The 18,258-nt window shown below is 34.1% G+C and overlaps 1 protein-coding gene across 2 annotated transcripts in view; it reads right to left on the reverse strand.

Moving 5' to 3' along the window:
* Window positions 1-604: 604 nt before the first annotated feature.
* The window catches only part of COL5A2 (collagen type V alpha 2 chain), a 147,995-nt gene continuing 130,341 nt past the window's right edge, over window positions 605-18,258 (reverse strand). For both annotated transcript variants that reach the window (XM_063695055.1, XM_019021978.3), the window contains 11 exons: window positions 17,456-17,563; window positions 16,310-16,363; window positions 13,903-14,010; window positions 13,276-13,329; window positions 11,245-11,352; window positions 10,815-10,868; window positions 9,681-9,788; window positions 7,367-7,658; window positions 4,707-4,894; window positions 3,003-3,242; window positions 605-2,305 (listed from right to left, as the gene is read on the reverse strand). In XM_063695055.1, the coding sequence (XP_063551125.1) occupies window positions 2,159-2,305; window positions 3,003-3,242; window positions 4,707-4,894; window positions 7,367-7,658; window positions 9,681-9,788; window positions 10,815-10,868; window positions 11,245-11,352; window positions 13,276-13,329; window positions 13,903-14,010; window positions 16,310-16,363; window positions 17,456-17,563 (1,461 nt within the window). In that variant the 3' untranslated portion in view covers window positions 605-2,158. The remainder of the gene's footprint in view (window positions 2,306-3,002; window positions 3,243-4,706; window positions 4,895-7,366; window positions 7,659-9,680; window positions 9,789-10,814; window positions 10,869-11,244; window positions 11,353-13,275; window positions 13,330-13,902; window positions 14,011-16,309; window positions 16,364-17,455; window positions 17,564-18,258) is intronic.

Here is an 18,258-nt window from a genome sequence, read left to right on the forward strand (position 1 = left end):
TTTTATTGGTAGCATTCCCAAAATCCAAATAAGAACTGTTATTTCTATAGTTGGAAATTGTTAGTGTTTGTGACTTAATATTGTATTGCCACATATTTCTGATTCATCTATATGAACTTATATAATCTTATAGTTTGGACTTGGAAGTCAAACAAAACTCACACATGTATTTAGGCACATAAATACTCAAATTTAAGATATACAGGTCAAAATATAACCAGTTTAGGGGAAAATGATGTTGTAAACTAAATATTGAAAATGAAACTGAAAACAATTAGGCTAAATTCATATGTGATACACTTTGAGACATATGTTTTATTATTACAGTTTATTCAGTCATGAAAAATCTATTGCTTGCCCTTTTTATCAATAATACTACTCTGACATTTTTAAGGGCAGAGGCAGTGATAATTGGTGTCATGTTGCCTTTGTGGGTAATGCTGTAGATAGATTTTCATTTATAAGCCAGTACATACATGATAGAAGGTATCTGTTGTATCTTTTCAACAAATGGCAAACAAAGTATACCATCACATCTCCTTTTCACTATTGGAAATGAAATAGATCTAATATGGTCAAAGGAATTTCACAAAACAAAAACCACTGACATGACAAAAGCGTGCATTTAATTTGATGCTTTGCAGAGATACATGACCAAAGTTGTATGCATGGCTTGTCTTTTGGGATGGTCCCAGCTGTTTATTTTAAAAGAAAAAAATTAAAATAGAGCCAACAAATGCAATTAAGAAAAAAAAAGTCTTGAGACACAAGGGGACCTACATGTTCTGGTCTAAGAAGCATGCAAGTATTACAAAGCATTCCAGATACAGTATGACAGAGGAACAGTGAACAAGCATTGGAACGATGCTCTTTCTTTCAGAAACGGGAAGTCTAACAGTTATGTTTTCACAATGGTAGTGATTAAACCATCTTTATTTTTAAGGAATTTCATAGGAAGAATTTTAGCACCATCATTAAAGGAAAAATAATAATACCTTTTTTAGCCCTGCCTATCTCCAGTCTTGGAATAATAACAGAAGCATAGCACCTTTCAGTATCTAAAATATAAACAAGAATAGTAAGTCCATCCCAGCTTCTAGAGATGAGGTAGCTCATGCTAAGAAATGTTGGGTCATTTTTCCTATGAAAGTTCAAAGGCCAAATGGTCTAATTCCAATCATCACATTTGATTAGAGTCAGCTCCACAACTCAGTTTCTAGATCTTTTTCTTCATTATAGGCTTCAGGATGATGAGATTGTACATGTGGAAGAGTCTCAATTTAGAGTCCTTGGACATATGTTTGTAAAGTTCTATATGTCAATTATTTTGCATTCAATATGTTCTTAAATAAAGTGTAAATGTATTAAATGGTATATACTAGTGTGACTTCTATCAATATTGATAGATTGATCAAGAGGAGAAAGATATCTTTAAATTTGAATGAGAAAGATGTCTAAACTTATAGTCTTTTACAAAAATTTAAGAAGTCGAAGTAAATTCACTTTGTTCTCCAAAATGCCACTGAATATATACTATTTAAAAATTCTCTTTAAGACAGTGAGAAACGTGTTTTTTTTTTTAAGATTCTCCTTAAAGAGTCTCTATTATAGTTACACAATATCAAGACATGCATGTAGGTCTCAATCACAAGTTAAACATTTTAAACTCATTTTTAATTGACAATCTTGGAATGAGAGGTCACAAAAGGGCACTAATTTCTATTTTTCAACTGCAGCCAAGCAAAATAAACATGTGTTGTGGCTCTATATACCCCACTCTTTAAGCTACCTGCCAGGAAGAAGAATTTCCTCATAAATACTAAGCAACTTTTTCATTACACTGAAATAAATTGAAGAAAACGGAGATTTATTTATTCAATCGGTTTACTTTCTGCAAAGGTGGTCATTGTCATTGGTCATCTTAAACCTAAACTGTTGTATTGAAAAATATTTAAAATCAATTAAAACTTGAGGATTGTAAGTAAAATAAATATTCTGAAGGATAAGGAGGCCAGGCACTTAAGACCATATATACAATGCTGATGCAGGATCAGCCATTACTTCAAGAGTCTCAGGATCAACTTCAAACAGTCAAAGTTCTTGTGAATGGCGGTGGTCATTGATGGTGGTGCTCATTGTCGATGTGTCTTGGCTTACTTTATACAAAACAAACTGGCCCAATTTCAACGCCGAATTCCTGGTCTGTGCCGCCAACATCCACAGGAGCAAGATCTATGATGGGCAAGCGTGCCACATTCTGTGTTCTATATTCAAAGACAGTCTTGCCCACATTTCCATTTCGCTTCTGAAATTAAATGATGCAATGGGTTAAACGTACATACAATTTTTTCCAAGTATGTTAGACAGCAACCTTCCCAGACACTTTTATAATGTAAAGGCAATGATTTTTAGAGTACTACTTAAAAAAAAGGAATGAAAACATAAAGTGAAATATTAGTGTACTTATGTAACAGAATTTCTTTCATGCTTTAAGTAAATTTCCTTTGTTCTTCTGCAGCTTCCCAAATGGTCACTAGCAACATAAATTATGAAAGCTTTTTTGTTTTTCACAAATGAAACTATAATTCACCATTTAGTATTATTTTTGTTTTATATTTCAATATGCAAGCGGGGAGACTTACAAATTGGTGGAAAAAATAAAGTATCTTGGATTAATTACACATTTTAGAAATAAGGAATTTTAAGCATGGGACTGAGATTCAGTAAGTTAAATAACTTGGAAAAGAACCAAAGAAAGTCTGCAGAAGAACTGGATCAGATCTTAGGGATCCAGTTCTTTCTTTACTATATGGATTCAAACCTCTATCATGCTTCATGTGCTAACACACACTCACATTTACCCTAAGGAATGACTATAAACAAACTGCTATTATGCTCATACACAAGGTAAAATTGCCCCCAGTTCTAGTGCCGTAATAGTATTTTTAACAAAAATAATTTTTTTTCCTCAGCCAGATCAATGTAGATCAAAAAGTACTTACAGAGCAAGTGTCTTGAAGAACGATATACCGGAATCTAATATTTCCTTCTGCTTTGATATCTAAGTCATTTGCCCCTTTGAGAACCACAGCTTTTTTGAGGTTCTTAGCTTGATCGTCCATGTATCCTACACTGTTTTTACAGATGTAAGTGATGTTCTGGGAGGCTTCTTTTGATAAAAGGCGCAAAAAAGTCATCTGAGTAATGGCTGTATTAGGTGACTGGTGGTCTCCATAAGCAAACTAGAAAAACAAAGAGTCTTTGTCACACACAAGACTGAAGGGTTTCATAATGCCTTACACATGTATAGATAAATATATAAATTGATTTCAGATAAATCAATTTTGAAGAGTATTACTTTAATTCTTGTCATAAAGTAAGCTATTCTAGCTGTACATCTAAACATATCTTAAAATGTCTATGAATACTCAAAAGAACCTCTGTCCTTATTAACCCAAAGGGTAATGAAACCAATAATAACAATAATTCACCAGAACAAGCATAAGTATTTTTAAATCTGCTTCACTCATATATCAAAAATAACTCATTTTTATTGCTAATTATAATAAAAATTAGAATTAACTAGTAGTATAAAATCTTTTTACCCCAACTATTACACAATTGTAGGAAATACATATTAAAAGTTTTCCATGTGCTAACAAAAATAAATAATCAAAAAATTTTTTCTAGAGACTCTTTCCTACTCACCTTCTACTTTAGCTTTGGTTTCAGCACTCCCATTTGGGGGTTTTATTTTACATATTATATTAGCTAAATTATATTTCAACTATTTATATTTAAAATTTAAAATTTTGTGCTCATTAAATAATGACAGATACTAGCTTATCTTGTATACACCCATAATGTTCTCATAATGTTTATTCTGAACATGATTTCTAGGAAAAGGTCAGAAGCAGAAGTGAGAAGAAAATTTCAATTAGGCTGCCATAAAGAGATGCAGAATGAAATATTCACATTGCAATAGGCAGTGGAAAGGCCAGACAGTTGTCTGAACACCAGACCATGATAGAAACAGGGTAGACTGGGACTCAGAAAAATATCAATTGACTTCATAACATTACAAAAATGCCTTAAGTTTAAATAATATTAAAAATTTTACAAAATGATTCAATTATTTAGACATTACTATAGCAGTTATCTAACATTAATTTACCATCTATCCCATAGTACAAGAGACCCTAAACTAAGAATTTTATATCCACATGGAAACTATGGAATAAATATTATCACCCTTACTTTAAACTGGCAAAACTGAGTCTCCAAAAAGTTCAGAGACTTTATAAGGCCCCAAAGTCAGTACAAGATCCCCATGAGGTAACCAGGTCTGCTGAAGCTGAATATACAGAAATAACTGTTTATCAACTATGGCACTATAGTTTATCACTTCTGGTACACTCCACAGTCCATGTCACATACATTAGAGGAACTTACAGTAAAAATAATTACTTTTCTATATTTCATCAATGAGAAAATTTTTAATTCAAAATTTATGTTAACTTCACTCATAGCAAAACCTTGTTTATGCAATGGTATTACAATTGTAACTAATGAGACTTTATCACTTCAAAATAAACATGGTAAAATAAGCCTGGTTTAAAAAAACAGCAAAGTCCTAAATAAATCAAAAATATGTAATAAGTAGTAAAAAGTAAAGAATACAATTTTAAGTAAACATATTAAATTACCTGAGACCCTCTGTTCATATCAAGACCATACCAAACAGGTTTATTGTCAGGAGATTTACTGGCCCACCAGGTTTTACGTGGTACACTGGATGGGTTTGCTGAAATACATGTTTCTCCTGTTTCCATGTTGCAGTAAACTTTGATTGCATCTTCAACAGATCCTTGGTTAGGATCAATCCAGTATTCACCTATTTTTCAAAATAGAAATCTTACTAAATAAAGACAATCTCAATCATGACTATAAGTCTCCAAAACAATTAACAGAGGGTTTGAAAATATACATTCACTGATTAAGGATTCTTTTAAGCAAGAGTGCCCCTTACGAAAAAAGTAACCGGTATGCATTGGGGGCCTTTCTACATTCTAGTCGCTATTGTAAGGCACTTTGCCAAACCATGTACTTAAGGCTCAAAACATCCATGTGAAGGAAATATCATTACCCCCATTTTATAGATGAGAAAACAATACCAAAAAGAGAAAATCTATAGTAAGCAGCTTTACCAAAATAGATGTGTTTCCAATATTTTAAAGCAAATTAGAATGAGTGTAACAAAATAATGTAAATAATGTAATAAAATAATGTAACATCAAAACTATGAGTAAAGTGAATAAATAAGTTGAATTACAATTAGAATGCTATGAATCATTTCATTAGCTCTTTTTAAAATTACTCTTCTCATATATAAGAGATTCTTAAAATAGGAAATACCAAGGCAGTGCCTGGTGGTAGGCATACAGTCAAATACACAATTTAATACACATTTGCATACATGGGTGTGTGTATACATATATTTATGTGTATATTATATAAATAGCATGTGAGAATTGCATTTTAAATGAAAGTGTCGGAATGTAATGTATAGAGTTAATAAAATTGCCCTTTCTTCAATGATAATAATTTTAGCTATTCCTGTCAATGTCATTTCAAAGTTAACTTAAATTCTTAGGCTCTTTGTAGCTCATTTGTCTCCTGTGACTTAGGATCCCTCTTCTCTAGGTCATACTGGATTAATCAAAATGACAGAATAAGGTAAACTTTAAGCCTGGTACATGCAACTAGGGCAGAACAACTATTTGATTCCAAAATGTCTTGGAACCTCATAATAATATAATCCTGCCAGCAGAGATTCCAAAAGTATGACTCATAGAACATTAAACTACATGAAAGGAATTACATATTTAAATGTGGGAAATATATGCTTGATGATCCAACAACATGTTAACATTAAGACACTTATAGGTCATGCAAGTAAATAAATATTTTGAACAATACTTAAGCAAGTATTTTCCACATTTCCACGAAATGCTTTTACTCCACAAAAATATCAATATTTTAAGATTTCTGGATGAAAATGGAACTACCATCATGAAACTGGATTATTAATAGGATATATCATCTATTATAGTACATTTTTTTTAAAGTTAACATTTATTTTAGATACAAGGGGTACCTGTGCAGATTTGTTACATGGGGATATTGTATGATGCTGAGGTTTGGGGTACAGATCCTGTCACCCAGGTAGTGAGCATAGTATCCAATAGATAATTTCTCAACCCTCGCTCCCATCCACACCCTCCCCCCCGTAGTAGCCTGCAGTGTTTATGGTTTCATATTTATGTCCATGTGTGCTCATTAGCTCTTACTTATAAGTGAGAACATATGATATTTGGTTTTCTGTGCCTGTATTAATTTGCTTAGGATTATGGTTTCCCGCTGCATCCATGTTGCTGCAAAGGACATGATTTCATTCTTTTTTAGGGCCACATAATGTTCCATCATATATATGTACCACATTTTCTTTATCCAATCTACCACTGATGGGCATCCGGGTCAATTTCATGTCTTCGCTACTGTGAATAGCACAGTGATGAATACATGAATTCATGGGTCTTTTTGGTAGAACGATTTATTTTCCTTTGGCATATACCAAATCACAGGATTGCTGGGTCAAATGGTAGCTCTGCTTTAAGTTCTTTGAGAAATCTCCAGCTGCTTTCCACAGTGGCTGAACTAATTTACATTCCCACCAATAAGTGTATAAGCATTCCCTTTTCTCCAAAGCCTTGTCAGTATCTGTTGTTTTGTGACTTTTTTATTTTTTTGAGACACAGTCTCGCTCTGTCACCCAGGCAGTGGCGCGATCTCAACTCACTGCAAGCTCCGGCTCCTGGGTTCATGCCATTCTCCTGCCTCAGCCTCCCGAGTAGCTGGAACTACAGGCACCCGCCACCACGCCTGACTAATTTTCTGTATTTTTAGTAGAGATGGGGTTTCACCATGTTAGCCAGGATGGTCTTGATCTCCTGACCTCATGATTCGCCCACCTCGGCCTCCCATAGTGCTGGGATTACAGGCGTGAGACACCGTGCCTGGCCTGTTTTGTGACTTTTTAATGACAGCCATACTGACTCGTGGGAGATGGTATCTCACTATGGCTTTGATTTTCATTTCTCTAATAATTAGTGATGCTGAGCATTTTTTTCATGTTTTCACAAAATTGACTGTTTCCACCATTAAATTATAAGCTCCATGATATGTTTACTATTTTTATCTCAAATCTATCACTAAGTAGAAAGTCAGTAACATATTTTGGAATGCAGTTGAGAATAAAACAATCAGAAACAACGGGTGTTGCTCAAATGGGCTGCTTTCTACTCACCACTCTGCTTTGCGGAATGGCAAAGCTTTAGGTCATCACACGTGCGGGCTGGGTGCTTTTTCGAGCCATCGGGGCTGCGCATGGTTTCAATCTGACTACTGAGTGACTTCAGGGTAGCATGAACCCCTGGGTCCGTTTTGTTTTTGTCATCAGGAGCCGCCTGATCTTCAGTAAACTCAGGAAGTGGATCTGGCATGCTCTCATCATAGTGCCCCATGATATCCCCAAGAGCAGCTGTAAGGTGGCCAGGGGGACCCGGAGGGCCAGGTGGGCCAGGCTCACCAGGAGGGCCCTAATTAAAAAGAGATTGGAAAGACATTTAACACATTGTTTTTGTTTTACTTAACTGGTAGAACTTGGTTCATAGGGAGTTCCAATGAGACACTCCAATTTGACAGTAAAGGGAGATCTATGACTCGCGCCCTCTTGTAACTAGATGGGGCTGGTCTAACAGGCTGTAACACTCAAGGATGAGAAATGATGCTCAATCATTTTTCAGGAAACATATCTTCAAGTCAGCATCCGAGATAAATAAAGATCAAAGCACAAAATATTTGCTCAGGTGTTTACCTTGAAGATACAACATATTTTATGTTAATAGCATGCAGATATGTGTGTTCATTTGCAAACTATTTTTGTCAAGGTACAACCAAAATGTTTTAAAATTATTTTTGGACGAAGCTGAACAAAGCATTCAGGGGAATAGTGGCTGCTGGTTCTATAAGATTACATGTCAATAACAAGAAAATACCCACAGGAAACACCCACAAGAGAATTATACTCCTACTTCTAAATGAGAGGGAGAGAAACACAGGAAGTCCTTTTATGTGCATTAATTCCTGTACAGATAAAAATTCTCTGTCCTAAGAAAAATTGAAGAAATAGTATAGGTTTTTAGAGACAGGGTCTTGCTACTATGTTGCCCAAGTTGGATTCAAACTGCTGGGCTCAAGCAATCCTCCCACCTTCACCTCCTGAATAGCTAGAATTACAGGTGTGTGCTAAGGTGCCCAGTATTCCTTAGTCTTTGAATTGACATAAATAAGGAGCCCTCCTGCCTTTTTTTTTTTTTTTTTTTTTTTGCCAAATAAGACACACTGAAATGAGAGGGAGATAAGCACAAAAAGTGGCGGAGACTACGAAATGGATCCTCTCTATTAATTCCCTTATGCACTTCCCCAAGGAAGAACTCAGCAACTTGAAAGAACCAGGTGACAACCTGAAGAGACACATAGTCCACATCTCATGTAGAGAGCAAGATCTGGGAGCAAGAACTCTCCAGAAGACTGGAGTTCTACTATTGGCTCTGCCACTTGTTATATGGCTCCAGACAAGTTGCTTTTACCTTCAGTGCCAATGTTTCCTCACTCTCAAAGGGCTGTTACATAATTTTTTTTTCTTTCTGTCTCTAAGGTCATATACTGAGTCCATGCATTCCTTTACACAATTTTAAGAGAAAAGAAAAGACTTTTTTCTAATATATCGAGGCCCACTGAATCACAAAGTCAATCAACAGCCACATAAGCTGAAGGTATTCCAATTTTCTAGCTGTTTCCTATTCACAATTAGAGAAATAAATGAGTAGAAAACATATCTCTTGTCCATAGGAAATATAAGACTATTTGATCCACATAAGAAGTAAATATCTGGCTTAACAGTATTGCTATGAAGGGCAAAGGAAAAGTAAGGAAGAGAAGGTAAAGAAGACCAATGAGGAAGAAACACCAGAGAGAGAAGCATAAGCTCATATACAAACACGCACATGAGTACACCTGTGCATGGAAGATGTATGAAGATGTTTCCCAGACCTGAGAAGCAAGGATCTAACTAACATAGTATACAGCTTTGTATCATCCTCAAGTCAACACTACTGAAACTTTTTACAAAAAGTTTTAATCAAAGTCCTCCCTGAATGTTTTCAATGGAGAAAAACTTCAATTTCATACTCTTCATTGTCCAGCATTTCTATGGAGTTTTCATGCAGTAATAACTATACCTCACAGACATTTAAAATATTGCCCTTGAGAGCAAATCAACATTTTCATAACTTTAATTATAAATACAATTATAACTTGTTCTTTGCTCTTGTTAGTATCACATTATGTTAATGTCTGGGTAGGTTGGACTCTGATTTTATGTGCTCTAACTTATCTGTATTAAAATACTTGAAATAGTTACTTATACGTGTGACTTCTAGGTTTGTTTTCAGCGTCCCTTAAGTCTCTTGTCAATCGGGCTGCACAGACATTTCTTGGACGGAATCTGAGCTATTGAATAAATAGCATTTCTTGCATGTAAACCTTTGTGACTTTACCTCAGGTCCTGCTTCTCCTACACTGCCTCGTACACCTGGAGGTCCAATTGGCCCAAGTGGCCCAGGGTTTCCTTCTTTACCCGAAGGACCAACTGGGCCTGGAGGACCCTGCAAGAAACAAAGACTGTAGTTTAGATTCCATGAAGGAAAAATTTTACAATGCCTTTCTCTAATCAAAGAACTATTTTACATATGGAGCTGTTACAGTGATTTCTAAGATTCATTTTCTTACTGATTAATAAATGAACTTCTGATACTTTGTAACATTTATGATTTCATCACATAAGAATTTTCCATCATCCATGCACGGTAAAAGACAAATATGAGCTTACATCTTTAATGGACTAATCACCTACTTTTATTGGTAGTAACTTTCATTAAACCTCACATATTGTAAACTTAGAAATTCAATTAACTTGAAATAAGAAAATGACAGAAGTTGGAGTGTTTAAGTGAAATTTCTGTGCTTATGCCTCAGAATACCATCATGTACTATTATTCTCAATTTTATGTATGATTTGTTTACACTGTATTCAGATATACCAAGATTCTTTAAATTATTTTTTCTAATTTTTTCTACAAAATATTTTCTATTTTCCTAAATAATTACGTCCACCAATTGTCTTATGCCATCAATGACTTATTACAAGCAACATTAATACTAATGGAGAATTTCTAAAAGCTTCAAATATTGGCTTCATTTTATTATTTACTTCCAAATTAGCTTTATGTAAACTACTTCTGAGGAACTATCACTATTACTTAAAAGACAAAATATATTCAGCTTCAAAATCTGTCTCCACTTCATAGTAAATCCTATGATATCATCTCAAAAAGTGAAAGTTGAACAGAAATTTAAATTAACACAATGTAACAAAATGAACTAACAGAGGAATATATCCAAACCCTAGGTAAGAAATTTTAATGCGGGCCCATGAGGTAATATATCATATTTCAAGACATTTCTACTTAAAATTAATTGCTAAATAGCTTGTCTTATATGTGTGTTGCCAACCTCAGAGAAGATGAGCCAACTCCAGCTTCAATACCAGGAAAATGATACTCAAGCATTAGCAGTACATCAACAAAGGCATTATTATTTACACCTGCAACTTACTACTTTTTGTTACTTACTCTTGGGCCAAATGGTCCAGGGATTCCAGCACTTCCTTGTTCACCATTTGGACCCTAAGTAGGAATACAATAAAAAATGTTGCCAAAATATTTGGATCCTGCATTGTGCCATTCTCAAAAATGTGCTATCATTGACTTTAGCAGCATGAACTGCTTTGATAAAGTCACCAATCTCTGCAATGTCTGCATGAGTTGACCAATGTTAAAGACACCTGTAGGAGTAACAGTCCATATAGCTTTTGCTTTATTTCTTCCCTACAAAATTATAGCTTATTATTGGCAATTATCACTTGTTATTCATCAAGATATTCTTTGAACTGAAAATAAGATACAAACATATCCACCTATTTTACAGACAGATAAATGTTCATGTCAAGATACCCGTGTATTTTCAACTGCAGGGCAGAATAATACTTAAAGGATAACTTACAGGAGGGCCAGGAAGACCCTGAAGACCAGTAAAGCCTCTGTGGCCCTTCTGACCTCTGTCGCCTCGGTCTCCATGATCACCTTTGTCACCACGAGGTCCTTGGGGTCCCTAGAAATAGAGATATGTCATGAAAATTACTTGCTACATATTATAGTTGAGACTAAAATTTACTAAAATTTTACTTTTTATAATTGTATTTACTACAATTTTGAACTTGGTATTTTATATGGATTAATATATTTACTTATCTAAAAATAGTATTAGACCTAGAAATTTCTGTTTATTTTTCCCAAAGAATGGTAGGTGATCACTGAAAAAAGATATAATAACAATACTTTTCTGAAGATTTATTTTTTAAATGTTTATCTTACATTCATACTAAAATTAGATATTTTTGTTTGATCTAGCCTATCTGAAATGTTTTTTAAAGATTATGCTTCACATATTTAGTTGATATTATTATATAAAAATATTGCTACCATAGATTCTTTTAAATTAAAACATTTCATACTTGCCATGTGTAACAATGAAATGATTTTAAATTTACATATGCAAATAAACTAGCTGGATATGACAGCTGGAACTATATTAAGAAATTGGCAAAAACTTGCTTGAACAAATTAAACAGAAATATCATCTTTAAGCCACTTTCCTCTAAAGAACAAAGCAACTCTAAGTTATCCCATATCTGCAATATCTGTAACCAAATCCAGTGATCTTGATGCTGAGCTTGATCTACGGCTACAAAGAAAGCCGTAGTTAGGGATCTTATTTTGAGATAGAAGCTATACCCAGAGAAGAGGTGAAAATTATCTGATCAATCTCAGATGTTTTGTTATTGTTGGTGGTGGTGGTGTTGGTTTTGTTTTGTTTTAAGTCCTGGGAAATTAAAAACAGCTCCAGGGAACGAGTGGTTCACAGTAAACTGACAAGTGGCATAGAGTCATCTACCATAGAACTGGATTCTGTTGCTTTTAGTGTTTTCCCAAAAGATAACTGAATCCCTATTTATCTGACTTTGGAAGATGACTGCAGTCTTCAAATCAATTGGCTCTCAGGTTAATTTTTCCCTTATTGTTTTGATTTTGAGTTTATATTTCCTAATTATCCTACAGTATAGGAACCCATTTATAATAAAAATAAGATGATTTCAGTAGCTTTTGCATATTTTATATAACAATATAAATTTAAATACTATCAAAATCAGCCTGAAGTTTTTCATAATGTTCGAAAGTTTCTTTCATTTGGGGGATGACCCAAAGTTTCATAATTAAAAATAAACTAAATCAGAAGGCACCTATTTGAATTATTAACTACAATGTATTTATTCATAGAAAACAAAATTACAATGTTTCTATAACTGCTCAAAACCCTGTTCACTTGACATGCTATGCAACTATAAAATATTTGCCAGTCAAGCTCAAATTAAAGAGGAGAATTATTTAATAATATGGCCATGATTTTCAAAGTATAATTGTTCTTTCTGAGAACAGACATTGATTTACCTGATGGGCATGAAAAGCATATGACCTATTAGATTACACATGAGATGATTCATTCATGGTAAGACATCTATATAATAATGTTAACCTGAAAGTCACTGATTGCAAATAGCAAAAAGATCAGAACATAGAAAGAAAAATCTAGTTGAAAATGAAACATAATATTTGAATAGTGCTTTTCAAGTTTACAGAGAGCTTTCAAATCCATTTTCCTATGTAGTTTTTAGAATAGCTCAGAGAGAAATGCACTATAATTCCTATTATTTTAGGAGAAACCTGTGACTTTAAAAGCCTCCATGATTATTGATATAATTCATGGTTAAATTCAGAAGAATTGTGTTAAAATTATAAAAATAAACTCTTGCATTACTTTAAAAAATAAGAGTAAACTCTTATAATTTTTAATTAATATTTTTGTTCAAGCTTGAGGAATTTCATATTTTTCAGTTATGAATCTTAAATTATACTTCTTTGGGAGTATATTTTATATAAGAAAACATTTTTTAAAAAACAAAAAAAGAGAACTTACCGGTAATCCACGTTTCCCAGCTCGACCAGGTGGTCCTATAGGACCCCGAGAACCCTAAAAGAAATTTACAACAAAAAAAATTGGCGTGTAAAAAAGATATTCACATATCTTTTTTAGATATGTGAATACAGGATGTCAACAATACGTTTATAGTTGGATGCATATATATGTGTGTGTGTGTGTGTGTATGTGCATACTCTTATGATTAATTAATTGAAATCAGGCAAATGTCCATGTGTAGATAAGACTGTGGTCACTATAACTTCAATGACACTTTTATGGTCAATTTTATTCATTGACTTCATTGAGTAAGTATCACCTTAGTTGAATACAGTAAGACATTATTCATTGACATTTAACATGATGCATACTTATTACATTCTCAAACTACAGCATTTTCAGATGATGGAAGTCAAAGCATCAGTATCTTCTATTCCCTCTTAAAAATGAAATTTTGCCTTTCAGACTAAGAAACATATAGTAGTTCATAATTAGCTGTTTACCATTCATTATTTAGAGTCCTTAACGAAGTGCACATGTATGACTATGTGTGTGTGCCTATATGCAGCTTATAACATAGCATATGGGTGTGCAAAACTGTCAGTGTGAAATTGACTCCCTCCTTACCGGATCTCCTCTTTGTCCTGCATCTCCTGGAGCACCCACAGGGCCAGGAGTTCCAGGGGCACCCTGAGAGCCTGGCAGACCTGCAGGCCCAGGGTCTCCACGATCACCCTGACAAGAATAACCATGATATTATTTTTTAACATTTATTCTAAAACAACAATATTCCATATGTTCATGTTATTCTTATAGTATTAATAATGGGAAAAAATACCCTTTAAAACTTATTTTTACTTATTATTTTAACTATTTTACTTATATTTACTAATTAATAAATCAAATTGAAAAGAATAAAGTTATTTCTTCCTAATTTCAAGTCTCATCCTTTCCCTCACCTACTCTCTATTGCTCGCACGTCAAGATCATTGGAGTATAGGAGTGATCACCTCCAGAATTTAACATGTTTTCTAGAGCACCAATCTTTAAGCTGGAATATTGCTATACTTGGAATACACAAAGACTTTCCAAAGACTGTGAAAACAAAGAAAATTTTAAGGAAACCACCTTCTAGATTTTCCTCTCCTTATGTATTCTTTCAGAAAACTAAATTTTGATTATCCTTCCTTACTTCCCCTAAATAATCCACCTTCTCTCATTTTGTAAAAGAAAAGCAGAAATCATACCATCTGCTATCTTATTATGATGCAATGTCCCAAGGAATAAATACCTCTAGGCACTGAACTAAGGGACTTTTCCAGAATGCATAGTTTACTTGAGTATAAAGCTACGAAGGATTTGGAAAATAAAGAGGCTCCTTTTTATTTTATCCAGATGACACAATTATGACAAGGCTCCAAATATTACTTGTCTCCTTAAGAAGTCAGAGGTGAGATAAGTGTTATATGAACATGTCTAAACATAAATATTTGACTTGAAAAATTGAGTCAGACTGTATTTTCTGACAAAAAAATTGTCTTATTTGACTGATAAATTTATCAACCTAGATAAACTTTGGCAATTAGGTTATAGAACAGACACATAGTACATTGAATAAGCTGAATTGGCAACTTCAAGGTTCTGAAAAAAAAAAAAAAAACTTGCCAGGGCACAGTGGCTCACAAAGTGGGCTGTAATCCCAGCACTTTGGGAGGCCAAGGCGGGCGGATCATGAGGTCAAGAGATCGAGACCATCCTGGCCAACGTGGTGAAACCCAGTCTCTATTAAAAATACAAAAATTAGCTGGGTGTGGTGGCACGTGCCTGCAGTCCCAGCTACTGGGGAGGCTGAGGCAGGAGAATCGCTTGAACCCAGGAGGTAGAGGTTGCAGTGAGACGAGATCGTGTCACTGCACTCCAGCCTGGCAACAGAGCAAGACTCTGTCTCAAAAAAAAAAAAAAATACTTAAAGCACTTGTACATTTAGAATTTACCAGGAATCACCTCCTTTGCAACTATTTAAACTTGTGATTTTAAAAGGGCTATGGCAACTTAAAATAAGTAGAGAGATTTACCGATTTTCATAATTACTTCAGCAAAACCTTTGAAGATGGTTGCACTATATAGTATATATTGACAAAGGAAAAAGCCCAAGATGCCAAGAAAATTTGCAGTCTGTGGATTATAGTAGATGAGTGGGCCTTAGCCCAAGCTTCCTCCAAATCCTTTCTTCCCCCTTTTTTTTTTCAATATGAGGTTGAGTGTCTATCCTGTAGTGGAGTGTTTAAACATGTCATTTAATATACAAATGCCCAATGGCATATGTATTAATTACATTTAAAGCATTTGAAAATGGAGGTTCAGAAAATCTGCTTGAGATTACATAGCTAATTACTTAGGGAAACAATATTCCAAATCAAGTCTGACTGGCTCCAAAGCCCATTCTGCTACATGATGAGCTTTAATTACATCATAACAGACTTTGGAGTGGGGAGTGATTTTGCCTTCAGTGGCTCATCTCAGCAGCATGAGATGACTGTGGAACTGCCAGAAGGGACTGGGGCTTCAGAGAAAGTTGGGGACATGTTCAGTTCAGCACATTCTAATTTAAAACACATCATGGAATATACAGTGTTTAAAAAGCCACATGGCTTATATTCTCATACGGCATTCACTTTAGATGGTGAATGGAAAAATTTAGACATTACACAGCACTATTTTGGCTTTCATACTTTTGTTAATGAGTTTAAAATTTAGAACACTTCATATATATCCTCATCCAAAGCCTTTATGTTAAACCAAAGATGGAATCAATTTTATCTTCCTGCTCTGAAAAAATACCATCTTAATTTGTTGTATATTCAAATATCATTTCATTTACAAGATATAAAAATTATGGCTTTACAGAAACGGTTATTCAGAAAAATCAGAAGTGTATTGGAACTATCAGGAAAAATGACAGTTTTTAGTGTAAATTAAAAAGATTTCAGATTTGCATGACTTTAGATTTTATAATAAGTGAAATGGCTCTTACACGTTCTCCAACAGCACCATCCCGTCCTGGGGTACCATCATTGCCAGCTGGACCCTATAAAGAATAATGGTTTGAAAAACTACTTAACTGAGTAATGAAAAAAATCCTCATTCCAATTGTCAAAAAATGACAGCATATTTTACACCTGTGTTTTACAAACTGTAAGTTAGCATTTATGCAAATGTCAGCAGAAGAACGGTTTCTACCTCTTTTTCATTATTTTGAATTACTGTAAAATTAACACATTCTTACTTAATCCATATTCTTCATTTATATTTCTTATTTTGAAAAACAAAAAACCCACAAATATTTTGAAATAGATAACAATTACATTCTTGCCACTTTGTTTTGCTTGTATTAACAATGAAAGGTTTTTCTTACATTTACTTCTTAAGATTATTCAAATAATATCCTTAAAGTTTTGAAATAAAATAACTGTTTCAATGATATTAAACTACTTTAAGAAATATATAGTCTTCCTTTTCTATTTTATTGTGATTTTTTTCATAAATATGTCTTTACTATTTGATCAAAAATTTTTCCAAAGGCTATTGATTCTTTCTTTCAATAAAATGTTACATTAACTGTTTGATGATTCACTCCTTAAAATCCTGAACAGAGGATATTCCAACCTTTAACTTCTCGAATTGCCTATCAAAAACTGATTTCCTCCCAAAAGTGCCTAAAAGAACATGATATCCATTATGTTACTTTATAGTGATATTTAAGTAAAATGATCTCTACTAACTTTGCCCTTTTCACAAGCTGGAATAGCTATATTAATCCTATCACCAAAAAACTTGGCAATTTTGATAAATATGCCATTACAAAATGAAATAATAACAAGGGGAAAGATGAATGGATGTGTCCTTTCACCCTCAAAACAGTTTGGCAACAGCTTAAATGAACTAAAATACTTAGCTCCAGACTAGATGAAGGTCAGTGCAAAGACACCGATCCTATTACCTTTTCTTTATGTCATCACTTAGCCAACTCTCTAGGGAAGTAGAGTACATCAAATAACATTACTAAGAAACTTTCTTAAGGTCAAATATGCAATCAAATTCTAAATCAATTGCTAAATGAAAAAATTGTTTGCATGACACCAGAAAACAAGAGAAGAGTTATTTTCACTGTAGTACTCACTTCTGGTCCAGGTTCCCCTACAGGACCATTGGAGCCTGGGGGCCCCACAGGTCCAGGTGGACCTTTATCTCCTGTTGCACCAGTTGGTCCTACTTTTCCTGGTGTTCCCTGAAATAGAAGTATAAATGTCAAACACTTGTGAAGAAATTGAAGAACGCTAGTTCCCATAAAGGCTAAGTTTTCAAAATGGTGCCTCTGGGCTCCTTCTATAATAATAATTTTGCATTATCTTACAACACTCATGTAATCATAATGCTTTCTTAGAGGCCTGCCCACCTCCTATCAGACTCCTCTTGACGTATCTAAGGGACCAAAAACCAACCATCTGTTGCCACCAGCACAGGTGTGCATTTTGGGTTCTAATCATGTGTACCATAGGTGATTCTGGCTGCCCTTCTGGAATTTGCATCACTTTCATCCTTTTTCCCCGCTCTTCTTTGTCTGTTCATTTTATTTCTATATTCTGATACTTTGATCTCACTCTTGAGAGATTTTACTTTCACATCCTTGGCTCACTTCTGATAACAATAAGACGTCCCTTAGCTCCTACTTTGTTGGTCTCATATTTCAACCCACATGTCTCTCAGTTCCAAGATCCCATACATCTCTCTGTCTACATTCCATATGAAAACATCATTAATTTTTTTCAAGCACTGTAATCTTTTAGCAATAAAATTTAGTCTCTTCAAAGCTAACTTTGAATCAAACTTTTATCCATACTCCAGGGAATATAAAATCCTAAAGCACCCTCCAGGGAACAGGAGATTACCTTCAGATCCTTCTTCAGCATTCCCCCTACATTC

This window comes from Gorilla gorilla, chromosome 11, assembly GCF_029281585.2.
Source record: "Gorilla gorilla gorilla isolate KB3781 chromosome 11, NHGRI_mGorGor1-v2.1_pri, whole genome shotgun sequence".
Lineage (NCBI taxonomy): Eukaryota > Metazoa > Chordata > Mammalia > Primates > Hominidae > Gorilla > Gorilla gorilla.